Raw genomic sequence first — 22768 nt, 5'->3', positions numbered from 1 at the left:
AAAGGCAAACCATAATGTGGATCAGGGATAAATACAAATACAAACTCTCTTAAAGTCACTGCTTCTCTCTTAGTGCAGATTACAATTACGTGCCTTATTTCTGGTGAGGTCCTGAGCAAGGCGCATCAGGCGCATCATCTGTGCCAGTTACAGGAAAATATTTATGGGGCAGTTGATAGGAAAAGCACGCAGCAAGAGGAAGGGATAAAAAGGCCAGAAGACATTTCTCTCTGCAGCTGTCAGTAGGAGGCTGCACACCAAAAAAACGCTGAAATAAGCTTTTGCAGTGCTTTTTTTTTCTCAAGAGACATGGATACAATGATACCTATTCAGTAGCCCGAGCCTCAGAAAAACAAAGAATTATACTTCTCTACTTCTATGTGCAGTTCTCTGCTCACATACATTGTCAAACAGCAAACGAGACAGAAAGAGAATAGAGGTTCTGTAAAAAAAAAGAATTGCATCTATCAGGACTCTCAACATGTTAGAAACGCCAAACTTTTATTCATAGTATTAGATAACTTATTTATATCTAGTAAGACTTCTCAAAACATAAAGAAAAATATTTTATTAGCCTGAATCAATACTGGAGTTTCTTATCAAACACTGCAGCATTTTATTCCTACAGGCTTGCCTGAGAGCTATCATTTGAAATCACCACCACCACATAAATATTTTTTTTTTATTATTAATAACAAGACTTTTCCTTCCAGTTGTAGTGGGAACGGTGTTCACATATTGATCTCTCCTAAAGCAGTTCCTAAAGCAACCATCCTGTGTTGCCATCTTTGCAAGCAAAGTCCCCACAAGTTGTAAAAAACCCATTTCTACTTATGTGCTGTGCCTCTAAACTATCTGATTTCTCTCTCCTGTATTACAAAAGACTTTTCAGTGACACTTCAGGATGAGAGACACGCAACTATGCTAGTTTTCTTTTATTTATACCACTCCATTAAATGCTTCCAAACCAAGCAGGGCACTACAAACATTGCCCAGGGTAAGAGAGAAGTCTATCAAGATTTGATAGCCATAGCCAGTGCTGAAGAACTTGTCAAGTCTCTGTCAAATAAAAGATATTGATGCCAAGACTGAAAAACAACCTCACCCATTTATTATTTTAAAATTCAAGCAGGTATAATACTTTTCCCTCAAAAAATCATAGTAGCAAAACCAGATTACAAGGAACAAAGATACTACCATGCAGGTATCATTAGGAAAAAAAAAAAATCCCAATAGGACATTTCACCACATTCCTACCTGATGATATTTGTCTCTTTTGAACTGCACATGCTTTACACCAGATGTGAGTGTATCAGCATCTTCCTTAGATGATACGAAAATGACAAGCTATTTCAGTCAGAAGGCAACAAAGAAGAGATCCCATTATTTTCTGTACTCATGAAGCAACAGAAAATAGCATAGGTTTTGATATATGCACATCATTGGTTGACTTAAATGTGAACCATGATCACATCGAACAGTATTGTCTCAGACACTGCATCAGGTGCCACAGCAAAGCAGAGTCATTGAAGAGCAGGACCAGCTATGGCTGGCTCTTTTGCTTGGCAGAGGATAAAATCAGAGAGTGGGGACAAAGGGAGGTACAATAAATTAGGGTGACACTATTAGTCACAGTCTCGTATTTCATTAATGTTATAGGTTGCATGGCTGAATAATTTTCATGCAAAGAAGAAGGACTAACATCTCAATTTCACCCTGAATGAAGTCATCGATTTATCTTACATTGGTGTCCTTCCACCATTCTCTTCAATAAACTGTACATACGGGAGTGAGTGGTGGGGGAAAGCCAGTTTCATAATGGTTGGCTCATACGACGTAGGACATTCTTTTCTCCAATTCAGGCCAACCAAAGTAATGTACAATGCAATGATTAGACATAGCAACATTTCCGCATACTAACCTTGAAAGTAACAAAAGAGTAGCAGGACTATTCAACACAACTGCAAAAAGCCAAGACATTAATACGTTGTAACCTGCATTGCATCCAAAAGACTTACCCTACTGCATGACTTAACCATTTTTACTCAAAATATCCTTGAAATCTCTCCTCATCAGTCTACAGTCAAATGGAAATAAAAGATACTAAACTGTAATCATGTCTGACAGTTGATGAGAATTTGAAAACGCTACTTTTTTTATTCTTTCATTTGATGAACACATAGATTTTCATCTTTGCATATAAATCAGATTGTATTAATGAAGTAATTTCTGAGCAAAGAATTGTTTGCTTGTCTTTGGACTTGACAGTGATTTCAAAATTTCAAAACAATATGACTTTTGGTGTATGAAGCAACTTGTAAACTTCTCTAACTTTTTTTCAGCTAAGTGACATAACTGCAAAAAAAAAAAAAACTGAACAATTTTTGATGCACAACCATTCTAAGTAAACATTCAGGCAAGTCTAATACACTTTTTCCTTTGGCAATATCTCATGGAAAACTAAGTGATATAGATTCAAAGATGAAAGCCTTGAATCGACAGCCTTTTTATGAAGCTACAGTTCATTGGGATGCAATAATGAGTTGAGTTTTCCATACTTGACCGCAGTGATATTGAGATGCCTGACTGTGAAAATGGGAAATCGCATGGAATACAGAAAGACTGATGAGTATCTACTTTGAGGTCAATTTCTCTTTTATTATAAATAGTTTGTCATGGACATATAATTGCATCCACTCAACTGTGCATCCCGCACTGACAGAAACTCTTTGCAGACTTGTCGCAATTTCCTTGTTGATTTACAAACTGATAGTGGATTTACACAAAGTCAGATTAAAAACTTATAAGTCTTTTTTCCAAAGGGACTCTTTTTTATAGTTCTGCAGTGCTGAAATACTCCTCTCTTCCTTGGCAATGACATTGTGCTTCTTCTCTCATCATTTTTGTCCTTGGGCATTAAGTTCAGTGTGGTTTGAAGTTTTGCTTTGTTTACACCTAAAGGTTCTCCATTTCACAATGAAGTCCAGCATCTAATTTCTCTGAACTGTAACACACAAACGCTTCTGAGATTAATTCATCTGTTCTCTGAAGGCTTCACTGAAACTTTAATTCTTCTCCCATCTTTGGCTCTGCATAGTTGTTTTCACTTGTGTAGTTTTTATAGTAAATACTGCAGCTTTAGTTGCAAGACACTTGTGGTCAGCATGGGAAGGCTTCACCAAGGAGGAAGATGAATGTGTGCTAGTCACAGCAGTTCCTATCCTCTCCACTATGTCTTCCCTCACAAATTTACTGCAGCACTGTTACTGCATAACTACCAGAAAGTAAGCATTTCTAGCAGAAAGGAATTATACATTTTCTTATATTTTGTTTTCTGATAAGTAGAAAACCAGTAGGAAGATATTTAAAATGTGTTGACTATTATTAGGAAAGTAGTACTAAGGTAACAGATGGCAGATTCCTTATTTCAAGAACACGAACAACTGAGAAATCTACACTGAGTTAAGATGGAATCTTTCTGTAAGGTTATCTGGTAGGATAGGTCATAAAATATAGGATTCAAATTCCAAAAGGCATTGTTTTCTGCATTACATGGAGTAAAATACCAGCAATAGCCTTTCCTGTTCATATTTAACATTTATAAATGTAAATTGAGTTAAAATGATAAAATGCAATTTCAAAAGGATATTACCATTTCTCTTGTCCTTCTCCTTCCTGTGTTGTAGTCTGTACTTCTCTGTATGCATCTGAATTCAAGACTGAATCTTGCAAATGTTTACTCCCAGGTGTAACACTTACTACACCAAGGAGTCCCATAGAAGTCTGAGGAGATTGTTAAAGAAAAGAGTATCCCAGGAGACCAGTTTAGACTGAAGAATGTAGACAGGGTGTTTAGAGGGTGCTGCACAGTGAATACAAAGACAGCCTGAGATTTACGTCTGAGATTTAGAGTCTTCCCTAGCAGCAGAGATGAATTTTATGAACTAAGAGAAACAAATTCAATGTTAGCTCAAAATGCATCAGCCTGCCTCAGAAATCTCAGCTCTACATGTTTAAGAGCAAAATATAAATGCCTGTTTTTATTGTTTTCCCACTAAGTCTATCAATCACACACTTTTTATTATAGATCTGTTACTTATTCAACTTCTGTTACACTCTTATTTTAAACCAACACTACACTTTCGAAGCCATGTTGTTTACCCATACAGAATAAAGGCAGATATTCTCACAGAATTACGCTACATAGACTTCAGGAACTACCACCTTTGAGGTCTCTTGCAGCATGGACTTCAGATGGCTAGATGAGAAAATACATGGGTTTTATTTTCAAATGCTTAGCACCTATCACGAACTCAGTCTAACCACCAACAACACAAGAACAATAAAAATCTTCTCAACTCTCACTGAGATCCTCAGTGGGACGAGGTTTTCAGAAGGTTTCAGAAGGTTCAGAAGATCTCCATCATAAGAATTGCTTCTGTTGACATTTTAGTGGATGACAAATATAGGTTTGTTTACATATATTGAAGTTTTAAAGCAGCTGGCTATGCTGCTTCACAACAAGGATTTATATTAGCAGCATGTCTTCCATTACATTCAGTGTTCCTTGCGCTATTTGAGAAACTAATGGCAGAGCACAAACACATTACAAACGGAGACGAGACTGGAACAAAGAATGACCTCACCGCTTTGCTAGAAGGGATGGAGGAGGAGTATGTGGCCATCATTGCCATGAGTATGGTGGGTGCTAAGAGGCAGCTGAGAGCTTCCCAGACAAACAACGTCTTTCTTCTGTTTGATAAACCGACGCTGTGCCACTCAGAGTGCAAGAGCTACCTACGCAACATCCAAGCACGTGCTACACCCACGCCAAACAACTGAGTGGAGTTAAGCACTCACGTTGTATAAAATACATGTTTAACCAAATGACTCACTGTATCCTACAGAGGATAGTAGGTGAACAAAGTTTCTCTATGCTTAATAGCTCATAGGAAAAACAAGCAAGTAAATCATGAAAGGAAAAAGAAGTTGCAGCATTCAGATAATGAAGCAATTATCCACTTCAAAATAATGAGAAAAGCACCTTCCACAAGGGAGTTTCTTTTCTTTATTTTTTTTCCTTCTTTTTTTTTTTTCTGTTTTTTTTTTTTTTTTTTCCTGCCTGGAAATATGCTACAGTCTACATCTTTTATCCTTTCCATTAGTTATTATAAGGGCTACAGATGATTCTGCTCTGAAACAAAACCAAAACAGACGAGTATTTTACACAGTGTATCAAAAAAGACAGTTCAAAAAATGCATAGCCTTATGCCTTGAGCCTCTACAAACACTCTTAAAATCAAGCAATTCAATGGTTTTCACGTCAATCATATACAAAGGTCTCCAATGCCTCTGAATTTTACGAGCTGTCACTCATTCCAATCCCAAAGGTACCTCTATTAAATGCAAGCTTAATGACCATAGAAAGTATGGTTGAAAATTTCTACTCTACAAAAATGTAAATTTAAAGCAGCAGCAGTAAAGAAGAAAAAACCTGGTGATTTCTTATTAAATACTATTTTTATGTTATTGAATTAAGATTATAGAGTATTTGTTTTGGTTTATTCATACTTTAATCCCGTATAGTACATAACATCTTCCATTTCACTGTATTTGTACTCTTATGATAAACCAGAAAAAATTCTGTTGTTGGTCAAACTTTACATACTAGCTTATATAAAGCTTCCAAAAACACTGTACGGCAGACTAGGAATTTAAGTTGCCTTTTCCCTTTACATTAAAGATGAGGATAATTTGCAAAATTTATGTGCTGCCCTGAAGTTCAGTGTGCACATGTCAGCTGTTTCACTGACAGAAAGATATCACTAAGAAACCAAGTTACACCACAGATATTGACTCTTTTTTTCAACAGACTCACAGAGTGAAGAAATGAAATATTAATAATGGTTTGTAGGCAATGATCAAAGAAATAAAATAGTCCAGCAGAAAAAGAGAGGGAACAAACGGCTATACCTACTGCGTTAATGTGTCTGGCAGCAGAAAATTAACTGGGCACCTGGTGTACAGTAATGTGAAGAACTTATGACGCCGTTTGCCATGAGTACCACTGGAATTGTTAGAAATAAAGTTAACACAGCCTGGAAAATATTTATCTGCTTGCCTCACTGTTCTAGTTGGTTTTTAAAGTTTATTTGGAAGATTCAGGTCAGAGGATCCAGCTGATTCAAGTTAACAGACTCAACTTCACCATTTTAAGTAAGCTAAGGTATCAGATCAAATGTGGAAGCTGAAATAAAACAAAGGGATTTAGCGCTTTTTTTTTTTTTTTTTTTAATCAAAATGTCCTGTGTTACCAACATAGGAACTCTAAAAATCAAATGACCTAGGCAGACTAACTTGAATATTGTTAACACTTGCATTTCACCTCTTAAGGCACTTCACACTGCTATTCCTCTGATGTACAACTATAAAATACTAGCATGAATCATCATTGTTATAATACTCCTTAATACTTTATATATAAAGGCATTGTTAGGATGGTACAAAGGTATTTTAAATTCTTACACATTCATAAAAATATTTTTATTACAAAACTGAGAAGTAATCTACTTCTGCAGAAGTTTCAACTAATAAAACCTATGAGAAAAACAAGTATCATTGATGACAAAAGCAGAACTACAGAGCTGATACAGTTCCTAATATTGATGAAAATGCATTCCCTGATGTTGATGCACATAATATTACATCCAACAAGTGGAAGAGCTAGAGCTACGAAGAGTCACTTCCTAGCATGAACAGAATAGGAAACCTTGGGCATGAAGATTTCCCGCCTACGGAAATATGTAATAAAAAGTACTAACCAGGAACTTCACTTTCACAAAAGCAATCAGATTTTCAATTGCAATACCAAATTCTTCTCAGCTGGATACAAGTAAAAGATTCTTTGTGGTGTTCCTCAAAAGACTTGGTTGCCCCAACTCCACACCAGCATGGTGGGTATCGTCACTATCGCCACTGCTGTTTCACACACTTCTTTGGCAACCTCAGCAGAGGAAAATGTAGGGTTGAATGTGTCAGACCAATTTGCAGCAGAAATTTAATCCTGAATATAACTGAATTTTAATCAACACTTTCCATTCTTTCTTCATAAGTTAATTTTATTTTGTCAAAGTAGTTCAAATAAACTAAATAGAGGTCAGCTATGTTGATTATATAAGCAAGTACATTCTGCAGTTTGGGCACATGCTGTAGTTTAAATATTATAATAATTATTATAATATTTAATAATTATTAATTACACACTGAATGTGCGGATAGCCTAACCTCTAACAAATCTACCACATCAGTAGCAGGGTGCTTTTTCTGGTATTCTTAGATTGGTCTCACTAAGTCCTACTGAGTTCCTAATATGTAAATTTTATCTTTTTTCATTTGGCTTTTCTTATCCCTTTCCCCCTCCCTAACCTAAAATAGAGCTCTGCATATCTTGGGAAGTACGTGAAATATGGCATTTAAAAATACAGGTCAGAAAAAAACCCTACTTTTTCAGATTTTGTGTGTTGTTCTCTTAACCTCATTGTAGACTTGCAGACAACATGAATTGAATGGGTACAGGCTTTAGCCACAAAGGTATCACTTGCTCTCACTTCTCTGTCTTCTTATTTTGATTAAAAAAAAAAAACCAAACCCAAAATATCTTAGGTGTATTTTACCCTTTTTTATGAACCAGAAAAGCATATTCTTCTTAAGTTTTGAATATGGAACATGGCTCTGGGGAAAGATCCAGCTAGGAATTAAGGGCAAAGTACTAAGGGAGATGTTGAAGAGACTTTACTGGTAATACCATAAAGAATAATACCTCAGGATGAGGACATGGCTTGTCAGTGCACATCTGCTAAGATATGCTGTTTCTCACAGCATATTTTTGTATCACAAAATTCTGAAACAGAGGAACACAAAAATAGTCCTATCTTTACAATACATGTCTTTCCTGAACACTATCATACCAACATCGTAATGGCACTATCAAATTTTGTCAAAATTCTGAAATATTAATTAAATAGTGCCTCCTGGTCCTTATTAACAAACACAACCAATTCCTTACGAAAACTCTTCAGTTACCTTCCCAATGTTTTGAGTTTTAAAAATTGGCAACTAATTAATTTTTCAATGATGATCTCTGCAATGTGAAAAATAAACAAACATAAGTGGGGGAGATGGATGGACAGGGTCTAGTATTTCAGCTGTTCAGACCCTGAAAATTGGGTTAACATGAGTGTTGAGACCAGAAACGAAAGCGTGCTAGCTCTCAGCTCCGTCAGGACCTGAAGGACTGAGATGTGACTCGTGACATACAATTCTGCCTTCCCTTCCATATAGCTCCTTTGCAGGCCAGCTATTTCATAAAAACCAACTTAAAAAAAATAAATACATAAATATCAACTTTTTTTAAAAAAAAATTTCCTCACCAAAACTGAAATCCAATCACTGCTGGCATAACACCTTGGGACAGTAAGACAAATCCTATTTATAACATCTAGCAGTAACCTAATATCATCAGGTATTCAAACATACGCCTTCAGCTACAGCATTTCCCTAAAGCATTCAATTCTTTTAAAAACTCAGTTTTTGTGGTAGCAGTTAAAAAATGTTCCTCTGCTTGATTAGGAAAACCATTTCATTCCCTAAAGGTATCAGATGTTACCTGTCAGGAACAGAGACAAGAATTGAGCCTTGTTTCACTTGAAGAAATATTAAAAACACTAGACAAAATCAGTGTCACTGCAATAAGCTGATGAAATACAGCATTTGGGAAACAGAGCTTTGGTTAAAAGCTGCTGGCTAGGACTTAATCCAGGAAACAGCAAAACCAATGCACATTCACATAAAAAAAAATAAAAAAAAAAATAAAAAAGGAAAGAAAAGGGAAAAAACCAGCAAGCTGCTTGGAAAGGCTTTTAGAAGTTGATAAAGGCTATCAGCAAAGGCTTGTGTTCTTTCATAGTTAAAGAAGCAGACAGACTGGGAGTCACTGTGTCTAACCTCTCGAAACAGAAAGATTCAGTGTTGTTTTGAAGTGCTGACATAAGGTGAGGGCAGTAGCAGAAGGGACCTTCTGTACAGACCAAGGGGAGAAACAAATCTGTTTATAATTATTACTTTTATGGGACCAGTAATTTTATGCCTGATAAGTAATCAAGAAAAAAAATAAAAGAAACAAATGAGGACTTCTGTATCTCCTATGCTGTAGGTCTGGTGTTTCTGAGGGGGTGAAAGATGAGTCAGATCATGACTCAACGAGTTGTCATGCCGGCACAGGGGGAATTGGGAGCCACCTTCCGTCCTACCCTCAAAGTGGGTGATCTGGTCTCAGCAGTGCGGTAACATTAGTCATCTGATGGCAATAAATTCGTTGAACATTAAGAACTCTTTGCCGTAACCACACAAAGCCATAAACAGAAAAAGAATAAAATGTCCCTGCTCCTTGCAGGGGGGTTGGACTGGATGGCCTTTAGAGGTCCCTTCCAACCCTAACTATTCTGTGATTCTGTGATTCTGTGAGCAAAGAAAGAGCAACCATGTGGATGCTCTCGCAGGACACAGACCTTTCAGAAGATCACTTGGCCATCCACATGCAAGAACAGCGGGTAGGAAGCACCTCCAAATGTGATCATAGCCGTTGAACCAGACATGGGTTACACTTCAGCCTGGGTCTGGATACACCAGACCTATAACCTCACACCTAACGAGCACCCTAAAACTCAGCAAGAGTCATCAGCTGGATTCTTACGCTGTTTTCATCAGACCATGAAATGTTGGGTGTAAAGCCTTATAATTCCAGTGTGGGTCCTCATGAATTTTAAAAATAAGACTGCTTCTGTGACTTAATGTTTCCAAGAAAGGTAAGAACTGCAGAAGGGCGGTGGACCCATATTCCACCCATGGAGCATAGCTCAAAGGCATTAAAAAAATGATAAGAAATTCACATGTTCACAAGAATAAGATTAGAGAAATTGAGCTCTATTACAGAATGCCCTGTTGCAGCCTGAGGGCTTGTCTGCTGTGAATAATTTCTGGATTTTGGCAGGAATACATGCTTGTTTCAGTTGCTTCTGTAAAACTTTGTTTACTTGTAGTTCCTTCTTATCAATCAACAAGCCGTTTTGAGCCACCACTTCCAATGTTGTTAAAACATATATACAAACCTGAAAAATATTTAGTGTATGGCTGCTCCATATATGCTCTTGAGGGCGTATACAAAACAAAGACTTTACAGTTTATAAATATAGCCAAGATGAAATTACAGATTGAGAGCTACCTGTCTAAAAAAAAGTTGTCAGAAAAACAATGAGATAAATTAAAAGCTTTAAACTCTATGCTGCTGCCATGAGAAGAAAATAGCCCTTACACTATATCTAAATTAAACAAGTCAACATAAACTATACGCAGATAAACTTTTAAACTGTACGCAGATAAACTTTGGCTAGGGACAAAGATTTCACCTTGTCAGTTCCAGAGTTACATTGAAACACTGAAAAAAATTCTCACAAATAGTTTCAAGGAAAAAAAAAAAAATCCTGGAATGGGCATCTAAATATGGCAGTAAGATAAGACTGTAAACAAACACACAGCTGCAGAGTGTAACGTACAAATTTAATTATGCATGACTGCCAAGTATTTGTTTTGTGATAAAGTAGCATCATCATCACTAATAAGTAGAACAATAGTATATCTAGTTTTATGCACCTGTAACAATAAAATTTTTTTGATGTATGGCATAGAGCATAATTTTAAGGAAAAAAAACCCCAAATACTCATTAGGAAAGAAAAAAAACCCAACCTTCCAGAACATATTTTTGTTTCAGAAACATATCCAGTTGTAACTTTCCCTTCCCTCTCCCCTACTTGCATTTTTCTTAATCCAGTAAGATACATAGGAACTTTTGAACACTCAGACTTGAAGAAGATAAAAATAAATGTGTAATAGAACAAAATTAAATTACTAAATTTTCCAGCCAGGATATAAAAGATGTTTTAGCTCAATTGTGTCAGTTACAGAGGAAAGTAAAAAGCAATGTGAGAAAACTTTCTGTATTTTTCTTTTTAGAAAGGTAGCCTTTGTCTCTCAGGCAGACCAAACACCCAAAAAACTAATCACCTGGAAAACATAAAACCCAGAAGGATCTCTGCTGCCCACAACTTTAGCTGAAGCTCTATTGAGAGTGCTTAACCGGCAAAAGGAAAGGAAGGGCAATGCAAAAGCCGGAAAAGAGGAAACAGTGTGTTATCAAAGGACTATTAATTGCTCCCAAAGTAAGAGCAAGTGATGATCCTCTTCCTTTATTTACTCGGACTTTCAGCTGTCTAATCAAAGAAATGCTGTGTTGGTTGCTCTGAAAGAAAACTGTACCTTTTGTTTCAGTTATTGCCCACTAGACCTTAAGGGCTTTCATTGGGCTGGTTTTACAGCTCACTACTGCACTTTAGAGAAGAAAACGAGCAGCAGACAGCTCCCAGTGTCAGCTCGTATGGTGGGTAAACAGGAACAGGGTGACAGAGCATCACTCAGCGTGCTCGGCTTCCGCGGCTGTTAGTACTTGGTTGGTCCTTCCTCCAAGGATGAAATTTCTAGTTATAGTCAATTTACTGCCTTTGGAAATCTGCCTTCTAAGTATAACTAGCTTTAATATTCAAAACAATAGATCAAAAAAGCTAAAATGAAACATCTTTCCACATGGAAGACTTGGATTATAAGTTTTTGGTGCTTGCATTCCCTGCTCTGAAAACAAAGCAATTTGGCATGAACTAATTTCCAGTGGCCCTCTTGCAGCTGGTACCTGACTACTTAAGAAAAAAATGGTTTCCCATTGCCCTGCAGACCTCAGCATATTAGATCTTTGTTTTCAACTCTAAACCCTGGAAGAAAACCAGATGGAAATGCACCTCCTGCTTCTGCCTTTTGCTCCCTGCATCCCCCTCATACAATCCGTTTACCAAAGTCTGCCCTACCAAAGCCATGAAAGTATAAAAGTATCAAGTCTTCCTTCTGTTCAGAGCAGTAAGTTTTATATTTTGCCTGCAGGCAGAATAGGAACAAGCAGCTTTTCAAGGTTATTATGGCATAAAAGAATTCTTAAAATGGCAAAATTATTTTGGAAGAAAATTTCAGACTTCTGCTGGAGAGAGCAAAGATGTTCCAGATGATCTGTAAATAATATATAATGTAGGCTGTTTTTTTTTTTTCTCTAAATTTGCTCTGTTCTGCCTTTCTAGGGCTTTCTCAACAGTGAAAACAGAGCCTATTTCTAATAACAGATACCATTAAAGAATGACTGTGTACTGGCTGAAAACAACAGCAAGCTCATTTCTTGGAGCATGTAAGACTTCATAGTTATTCTGTCCAAGATGAGGCCTACAGGAGTGAAGAAAACCTACAACGACACTTTGCACTGAGACCTTTTTCTTCAAGATGTTTACTGTACTGCAGATGTTATAGGTTTATTTCTTTGCTTAGATGCTGACTGAACACAGCAAATCCTTCATCTAGGAGTGCGAGCCAAGGCACAAACAAGTATCCCAGAAAATGTCTGCCTGCATCCATAGGAATTCAGACGCCATTAGAAAAGCCGGTCTTACAGGCTTGACGAAGCTCATGCTTTACTGGACCTGACCAGAATTTAGTGAAACAGCATCTCAGCAAAACAAACAGCATAGAAACTGAGAAATTTATGAAAAAGCTTGCAGCACAATGGCATCAGCTGTGGGTTAAACTCTGTCATTTTATGCCCCCCTGACCCTCCAGCTTTTACCCCAGCTGAAGAGAGGAGCACGAGATGAAAGAGGAGCAATCAGGCGCACTAAAAATGCTCGACTAGAGACGGGGCAGGAGCACTCGCCGCAGCTATGACAGGAAGCAACAACAACACAAGGTCATTGTATCCCAAACCTGTCCGGACAAAGGCAGCTCTGTCGGTCTATTTACTTTTCCCAGTTTGTCTTGCTTTGTGCCTTTGATAAACTGTCAGAACTAGTTCCTCCAAGGACTATATTCCCCTGAAGCATGCTCTCTGCCAGCCTCACATATGGTACAGTTTCTTCTGTGCTTCAGAAGCCTGCAGTTCTCATAAGAGCTCTTCATGTTTTCCATAATAATTTTAAATCCTGTTTGCATTATTTCTCCAGCTGTGCTGTGTACAGACCGAGCAGCACTACAAACCCTGCTCTGTAACATTACTTACTTTTAGCTGGCTCTGCAGTCTTGTGGGTTAAGCTGCAGAGACGTTAAACAATAGAAATCAGACAGTTGAAAGCCAAACACAGTACCAGTGTATGCACAAACCCCACAAACTTTGCCAACGCTACCCAAATGCTGAAATACAGCAAATTTTAGATCAGACCACTGCAGTTCATTTGGCTCCAAACAAGCAAAATGCCCAGGTTCTTCAGCTCCAGAGTCATTATTTAAAAGGCAGATCAGGCTGAACTACCTCCCATAAATTAACACTTATCAGCAAACTTGCAGAGCAAGACCTCTAACAAAATAACATTTTTTCAAAGGTTTTGAAAGTCAGGACTTGGCTATTTTTGAAACATCCAGGAAGAGTAACGGGAGAACAATTCCTCAGGTGGAGACTCCTGTGCTATCAAACTGCTTCCTGGGGTCCAGCCTTGTCCCCTCTGGCGCCGGAGAAAGCTGGAGCACAAAAAGGGATAGTTGTGGAGACAGAGTATCATTCAGGGACTTGTGCAATACCACTGCTTTTAAAATTCACTCATTGAACGAATAGCTTATTTTGCAATAATTTGTCAGGGTTCAAGCTTATAGAAAGGCCTAGAATACAAGAAGTGCGAATACCAGGGTGACTAAGCCGTCCACTGGCACAAGCCAGAGAGAGAGGAAGGGGATAAAACGCATGTTTGAGGGTGGGAAATGTTCCACGCTGAGAGCACAGAGTGGCCTTTTTCTGAAGAACGATGCGTGCTCCGCAGCTGTCCTGACCTCCTTATATCACTCTGCTGAAATCCAAACTTCCTATTCTGACACATTCTTAGGAAGGTGAAAAAGAGGTTTTTAAACTTGCCAGCTATGAATGATTAGTCATCTTCCTTCCACTGATAATTAAGGGGAGTTTGATGCTAAACACTACTCGTGCTCTCCAAAACCTCACTCGCAGGAATGCAGCTTCTGGCAAGCGGTTTTATACATCGCATAATTTCACCTGCCCATTTTCATTCACCACCCCTCTGAGCTTCGACAGCTATGGTTCAGAATGAGAGATCACCTCTGGCAAGCCTGAAACAGATTAGTGATAAATGGCTTCTCCTCCCATTAAGCAATTTCCAGCACATTATTCTGGTCAATTCCGTAGGTGGCCATTCTCCCTAGGCACAGGGACCTGAGGGAATGAGGATAAAAGCTTTTTTTCTCCATAGATAAGCATGCTACATTCTTAATTCCTTAAGATCCTCATCTAACTCCTCTAAAAACAATAGATCGCTCACAACGCTCTTATAATGAGAATTATAGTAGATTACCAGCAAGTACAAATTCAAAGATAATCCATATTTGATAACTTATTACTTCCCCACAGCTACATTGCAAGTATTGTCTGCCTGTCATCAGCATTTTTGAACAATCCTTGTTGTATTATTATGCTGTCACTAACCTAAAGTAGCAATGCAAATAAACGCACAGTCTAGTTAAAACTGATGGCTTCAGTGGGACATCACACCGGTGCTGATTTCTTCACCACGCAGCAGCCTGAACTATCACATTCCAGCATCCTGTTCCTGATGCCACTGAAACCGCTCCCGTTTACAGCAAGAGCACAGCCTAAGCTTTAATACTCAGCCATAAAAACTTTTCCCTTAGAAAGGAGATGCATTCCCCTTCAGATCAACAGTGGCTTCCTGAGAAGGTGGAGTTTCTCAGAAGAGCAGGCTCCAGAGACATGAATGGACCTCTATACACAAAACCTAGTGTTCTCGTCTCACGCTGTCCCTGGATTCTTTCAGTCTTTCAGGATGCAGTGGCTTCCTATCTTCTCTTGTTTCCTTTTACTTGAATGGATGTCATAGGATAAATTCCAATTCAGGATGAAATTAGGTCGTTGCTGCTGACTTTTGGGTTGACTTTAAGCTTTTGCAGATTGCCTCTTTATCAAGTTATCTTCTGATGAAAGTCCTAATGGTTTATGTGACCACAGGAAGACAGACCAGTAATTCTATTTTCCATCATTATTTTTTTTCATGTTGGAGAATAAAACACCTTTTTGTTTCCCAAACAAAAAAACTTCATGCTATGTGAAAGAAATACAGATGAAATCTTGCTTAGATCCAAAAAAAGATTTTTCTTTACCAAAGCCCTACAGATTATCTAAGAACTGCAATCTTACGATTTTGGTCGCACATTTTCTCACACAGCAAAATCAAGTATGAAAATAATTCCTGTGAAATGAACAGTAAGAAACTTAAATTTCAACCCATAAAAGCGGAAAACAAGTAGTTTACTTCAGCTCCATGTAGTTATGGTGTTGCTCAACAGATTAGCGGCATTCTGAAATAACAGACGATCCAGCCCTCCAGAATTAATATTTTTACACTCACCTTCTTTCTGACTAAAAATCTCAGAAAGGCATACACAAAATGATACAGTGTGATTAAAAAAAGAGGAATCCAGAGGCCCTATGAAAGTATTCTAGGAGGTAAGCCCACCGCTGTAGTTCAGTATGCACCTGACTGATGTGTGTATAAACAAACCATTCAAAGTCTCAAAGCGAGTCCACCTCCAAATTATTTTTACAATTGATGAGACTAAGTCCATACATCAAAGGAAAAACATTTATTTCAGACTTGGTAAGTATCTATACTCATCCATATAATCCGTATAATCACATCATATTGATCATGCGTTTGCTAGAAACTTTTTATAATTGAAGTGATCCCCTTTCTATGGGCTCATTCTCTTACGCTTACTACTCCATATGAGTATGTATCTTTTTCAGACAATGAGCTGTATGTAATGTTTTCATTACTAGAACAGCAAATGGATGCATAAGAAATCTTCAGTCATTTTCTAGTTAGTACTACAAAGGCATTGTATCATCTGTATTATATTTTTGCGTCATTTAGTGTCATGAATAGTTGCATAGTGTACTAGAATACATGGTACAATAAAATTACTCTAAGATATCTCCAGTGCATTCAAAGAGAAAATATTTGTGTTTTCTGAATGTAAAGAGAGACTTGTAAACTGCAAACAGTTAACCTTCTGTGTTGATTAATAAGTCTAGGGACCACATGTCATGCATGCAATACTTACTGCTCTATTCTTTGTATTTCAGAGGTAACTATATAAAATACCTAAATTGCTATAGCAATTGTCAGATCGGGCTTTGGAGATTATACAAAAGACAATTCCATTGATAGGAAAGAGACTATAAATAAAAACACATGATAGATTTCATTGATCTAACGCCCTCTGAACGCATAACTCGTCAAGGTGTTTGACAACATTTAGATGCCTTGTTTGAACAGCAATCCACATCTGTCAGTAATTTGAATTTTAAACTCTTGCATTAGCTTCAGGGAAAAGCAGTGGGTGTACTGAGCTGGCTAGAGGTATGAGGAAGACAAGATAAGAAGCATTAAAAGAGAAAAGCAAGAAAAAGCATCTATTTCAAAGTGTGTACTGTTAATTAATAGGTTATGAGCCAAAAAGAAAATGCATAAAAATTCTAGTGATGGGGCTCACAGTTTAAAAATAAATTTAACTGAGAATTCAAAACAACTGTAGCAGACTTTTTTTTTCCTAGCAAATACCTGCTTTTTCAGTTCATGGAATATTTTTCCCTGACTTTCGAATGCAGGCAAAATAGATTTTCTTTAAGACTGCATCTTTTGTTAGTAAAATTCATGCTAATTTAGCTAATAATCAATTGCTAGCCAATGACAGCAACCAACAGATTATGTTTGAAATGCACGGGATACACATATTATTCTGAACTAGGCTTGAGCCTACAGTAATGGCAGGAAGCTACTCAAAGAGGTGTATGCTCCATGGTGAGATAAATGCCTGACTGATCAGATTAGATGAGTGATCCTACCAGGCACTGGCTTGCGACACAATTAACGCAGTGCTGTGCAGTCCTTGAGAAGACCAGGAGGTATCTTGTTCAAAGGATTCACAAAGGCTCCAGGAGATCTTATGCCAACAAGGGATCACCTATTTGCAGTTGAAGAAGAGGTACTCTATTCTTAAACAGATCTGTAGAGTGCTAAGCAAGGAAAACGCCTGTCCCACTAGAACCACTTTTAGGAAGTGCCTAATGCATAGAAAGTATACATCCAGCTTTGGAGTCTAGGTATTTAGTAAAGGGACGCAATGAAAACTGTACACCCTAAGCCAGCTTCTCTAGCACAGGACAACCATGTATTGTACATCCTAGCTATCTCACTCACAGAAAATGCTTCCACAGTTGGATGGATGGAGGATTTGACTGGCCTAAGTAAAAGACATAGACGGACTTGATTTTTTCCCTACAGTTGCCGCTACCTCCTTAAATCATCCGATCATGGGTTGATCTGGCAAGCAGGAAGATAGATAAGCCATAGCTCAGCTGAGACCTCATCTGTTTGTCTCCTTCAACCAGAGAAAGCCCAGCAACCTGCCCGCAGCAAGGGATTACCGAAGTACTCTGTAGGACAGTCTATAGTTTATAAAGGACAGCCACCTGCCTGAAATAGGCAGGAATAGGAAGGAATTTTCCTGGAAGGAGGAGGCTGGACTACGTTTTCTACTGTCCTCACAGCATCAGAAAAAGATAGGTTGCACAAAACGGCTATTATTCAAATTTTCTTGTAACTTGTGACTCCCAATAGGCAAAGTCTAGTGTGGCAGACCATTGACAGCCATCTCTCTAATGTGGGAGGTATGACAAAAGCTGGTGAGCACAGAGAAATGGTCAGGTCCGGCCAGCAACAAGAGACAACTTGAGCTTTGGGAAAGTAGGAGGCTCTACACCTCTGGCCTCCTAGCAGTTTGCTTAACGCAGTCTCTAAACAGACCAAGAATTTTTGTCTACATCCACGCACTGCTTATGCCTAATTATGTTTTCTTCAGAAGTGCTTTTTAATAAAATTGAAGCCTGCTGCTTAAGCCCTTGTCACACATTTGTGCGACCCTTGTGATGTCAGTTCATTTATAATTAAACACTAGAGAGCTTTATGATCTGTCAGTCATCATTTATCTAGGAGGTTCTCCTGTTTATCCAGTTAAACAGGTGTACATTGACAACACTTTTTTGGGGCTTTTGGCTTTTTGAATATTTGCCTGGTGCTGAAGCCCTGTACTGTTTCATTTAATTTGTGTACACCAAAATCTAGAGTAAAATTCTTCTGAAATCAAGAAGTGTTATAATAAAAACAGTAGCTTCCGAGTTGGTATTATCTATGAGTTCTCATGTAAGCTTTATGTACAGATGGAATATGGAATTGGTACTGTATACTTTAATGTGGATTACTCCTTTAGTTCCTTTTCAAGTTATTATAAATTTTATTATAATTTATCTGACAGCTTGGCTACTGGCAGGAGAATTCATTTTGCTGAAAGATGAAGAAGAGTGAGAAAATAAAAGTAGTACCATATTGAAAATAACATAAAATAAAGAAGGAGAATGGAACAGAATAAATTTACATTTTCCTGTTTCTGAGAAGAAAAAGACAGGAGACTAGGGAGACGTCTTGCTCACTCATTTATTATAAAACTTTAATTTGTCAATTATATCCCTGTAATATCCTGTCCTGCAGCACAGATTCCTTCCCTGGCTAACTAAAAATTAACTTTCCATAGTATAAAACAGTCTTTCGAAAAAAAAAAAACCTACAAAAAATAACCACCCAAGTTCTTAACTAAAACTTGCAAATTCTTATCTGGCAATAGATCCACGATAACACCACTGAAGAACTCACATGTTAATAATGTCTGTAAGAACTATTAAAGACTGATGACCCTGATTATGTCCTGTCACTCTGCTGACATTATTTCTTCTGTACTACGGAGTCTAAGTATAAAGAGTATCAGGCTTCCAAGACTATAGATCTCATCAACAAAGCTTATAAATCATCTTGAATATTCGTTCAGAAACTATTAGTTCAAATGTGATTTCACATTACCAATATGACTCAATACATTCAAAACAGTAACCTAAAAAATAATATATATAATTTTTGAAATCTCTGGATGAGCTTCGTGTACCAAGCGCCCACTCAACGACTGAAATAGCTATTTAGTCTACGTAGTTTCTTTCAAGGTACCAACTTTTGTCAATTAACTCTATAAGAAACTTCGGCTGATACATCCGTCAGACAAGACCTACCTTATCTTAGGCCAGACCTAAAACTGAGGTGAGGTAATTGACTGCATTAGACACCATAAATGGAGTAGAAGGATTCCAAAAGCTATTCCAAGATGCTACTGACAAGATTATCAGCTGCCTCAATAAAAAAACTTGCAGCTGTGGATCTTATATTTGTGTTTCCATCTTGTACATCTAAATGTCTAGGAGAAACTGCTCAGAAAAACAATCTGACTTCTCTTTTCTTCCTTGTGTCTTCATATATATTCAGGCAGTCACGTTTTGCACTAGGAGACAATAGAGACTGTGTTACAGGAGATAACATACTTTTGTCAGAATACACAATGGAATAATAATATTTGGAGATGTCAGGTGATGGCAAGTTAACCTACACACAGGTGCACCTTTATGCAGTGTTAGGCGCCACTTCAGTTCATTTTCTGAATTCCATGTCAAATTGACTAAGTCTAACAACTGGGAAGTTTTCAAGATGAAAATCACTTGTCAGCATGACTCAGCCAAAGAACATATTTAAAAGCAGAGAACTCAATGACATTTGGAATGTCTGTGCCCTGCTAAGGACAGCAATTTTATGTGCGACAGAAATCTTAATGCTAATGATTTGGAAATCCTAAATGAGACTCAACTTCTTAATGCTAAGGTAACAGCCTTTAAATAAGTAACAGATGAATGCTTTAAAGCTAAATAATTATTACTTAATTATTGCTTAAATATTATTCAAGACAGGAATGTCTAGTAAAAAAGTGAAGTGTGAAACAAAAATATGAAGAGTCAGCTTAGATTCAGGAAGATTCAAGCTATTTGAAAAGCCTGCATAGAATATGGCCAACAACATTCAAGCGTGTTTATCATCTATAAGAACTGATACTGAACTTTACTAATACAAATGTCCCTCAAATTAGCATTTTCGTTCACTTGCGTATTTCTCTATTGAATAGAAATATATCTTTCAGTTGATACATCATGAAGCTCAAATGGTGTTTGGAAAATTCTTCTGAAGCACTCAGTGTGGCTCAACTTTGTTCTTAAAGATTTGCCACTGATTTCAAAGCTGGGCTAACTTTCAAGGCACTTGAAAAGCACTTCCAATGGTCTAAAAAGGCAGGTAATTGTTGGAGTCGTCTTTGTCTTGTTAGCTGTAAAAAATTCTGATCAGTGAAATATGAACATCAGAAGATATACAGGCCAAGAACACATAGCATCATATTCGATACGATCTTTGTATATATGAGCTGATTTCGCAAAGGAACCTCAGCAACAGAAACGTAAGAACTAATGAAGAAATAAGTTGTATTGGCAAATAAGATTAAGAAATAAGTTGCAGCTTGGCAAAAGGAGAACATGTCAGTGCAGAACTGGGAGTAGTATGCAAGAGACCGTGAAAAAGAGGAGTGTCTGGCTAATATTGTCCCAGGGTAACATGAAACATTGACTTTTCTGTAAATCTAGCTTAAGAAAAGGTTATAACAGCACCAGAAACATCTCAACCTTGCAAATAATTTCATTAGAGACACTGTGAACTTCGGTTTGTGGTCTCTGGCAACATCCTGCACCAAGTCATACTGAATAAACAGTCTAACAAGCGTTCATATTTCTGTCCTAAGATGTGATGGTTGGGTTGGTATTATTTAGAGCAGGAAAGTGTAGATGCGTATCAGGCATGCAGAAGGCCTTCATTATATGCCTCTCTAGTGTTATGCTGGTAGGAGAAAGTAGGAAGACAAACAGAAGACTGAGCGGTCTTACACAAAAGAGCGAATAAAGACTCAGTTGGGCAACATTATATCCCTGTAACACAAAATCCCATGCCACTAAAAAATCTCCAGCTCTTACAATCCCATCTCCATTTATTTCAGTGCCTTGACATAATTTTTCTAAGTTTCTTTCTACATACATAGATGTTTCTAATGTCCTCACCCTCCTATTGCAAAATAACGATGTCCATTACCTCCATGGTAGCATGGCCTCAGCTACCACCCAATCAAAGATGCTCACCGGACAAAACTGATGTGGTGCGACATATCATGAGAGCTGCGGTCATGCTCTCATTGTTTTGCTAGTGGCGGTCCACCTGAACCCATGGGCAGCCAGATCAGTAAGTATTATCCGTGTCTAGACCCATCAGCCACCACCTGCTTGCAAAGGGCCAAACAGGATGTTGCTCCGTGGTGGCTCATTGGCCCAACCAACCACTACTGCTCCCAGCTTTGGGAAGTTCAACCCGTAACCTGACAGTAAGTTGCACAAACTCGATATATACTGCAGAAAGACTGTTTTCCACCCCTCTGCTCCTGTTCTTTCCCTTGCTTCTCTCCCACACCATTATCACTGGTTGGGGGATATTGGTTTGGAATATTGCTTGTACAAGCTCCGGGATCGCTCTGAGTAACGCTGAAAAAAAGCTAATGCTTTTGGCTCTTTTAAAATCTTTGAATCTGGAGCTCACAAAGTATTTTGAATCCTTTTAAAGAGTCAACAGGGAACTCAGCATATCCTGATGATATTTTATTTTTATTTGGAGACCTTCTGTTTGTGTTTTCAAATCTGGTTTTACTTTAGCTGAAATAGCTATTCAGATTCTATCACTTTGGATTTTGTCAACACAACTGGGTATACTCTGATTTTTTTTTTCTCATTGAACATCTTCAGGCAATGCTCAATACAAACACTCTCAATATGGATAAAAAGATTCACCTTTTTTCCAAACTTTTGCTAAATTCAGAGGAGCACTCTCTGTGAAATAGATGTTCCAAAATTTAAACCAAATGGCTTTCAACCTTTTTCTACAATTGCTGCCTTTTTCAACAACTTTCTCACAAATTATTTTCGCAAGTTAAATACCTTCTCTATCTTTTCTAGAGAAAGACAAGACCATTTTTAATTTAACAGATGAGTCTCTTGCTTAGATGTCAAGTTCTTCTTCTGGTATCTACATAAGCGATAAAAGTGGTGTACAAAATATTTATTTCTATGCTTTTGAATAATTATCAACTTTTAAAGAAGCACATTAGAAACCTCATCTATTTCTCAAATGAAACCTAGAACGAAACTTACCCACACTAAACAGTCATGTTTACATGCACATTTGGCCGTTTTCTTCAGTTTTAGTAATTATTATTATGTTAACTCTAAACATATAAGGTGAAGTGTTGATGTCAAAGGATAGACTATTGTAAGATTTTGGTTCACCTTAGTACTTATGTCTTTGAATCACTGAGATAATTTTGAAATATTATGTTATTTTATCTCACTTCTACTATTTAACATGCATTACAACATTGACTCTTTCACTGATTGTTTTTGTAGAATGACCATTTTCCTTCAGTTTTATACCCAGTTCACTTATAATAATTGCTAATACAATCATGTAATTAATTCTGAAATTGCTGTTTATATGTACAAGCTTGAATGATGCAATAGCTACATTAAAT

General features: G+C 37.5%; 1 protein-coding gene across 3 annotated transcripts in view; it reads right to left on the bottom strand.

Moving 5' to 3' along the window:
* XRCC4 (X-ray repair cross complementing 4) overlaps positions 1–22768 on the bottom strand; it is a 156907-nt gene that overhangs the window by 29887 nt on the left and 104252 nt on the right. Inside the window, exon 7 of one of the 3 annotated variants that reach the window (XM_086770687.1) lies at positions 5104–5194. The exons of the other annotated variants lie outside the window; for them this stretch is intronic. Coding sequence (XP_086626813.1) covers positions 5134–5194 — 61 coding nt within the window. The 3' untranslated portion in view covers positions 5104–5133. Of the gene's footprint in view, positions 1–5103; positions 5195–22768 lie in introns of those variants that run through there. 3 annotated transcript variants of the gene reach the window in all.

Source organism: Chlamydotis macqueenii, chromosome Z (genome assembly GCF_036417535.1).
Source record: "Chlamydotis macqueenii isolate bChlMac1 chromosome Z, bChlMac1.mat, whole genome shotgun sequence".
Classification (NCBI taxonomy): Eukaryota; Metazoa; Chordata; class Aves; order Otidiformes; family Otididae; genus Chlamydotis; species Chlamydotis macqueenii.
This window is presented reverse-complemented; position numbering and strand designations above follow the sequence as displayed.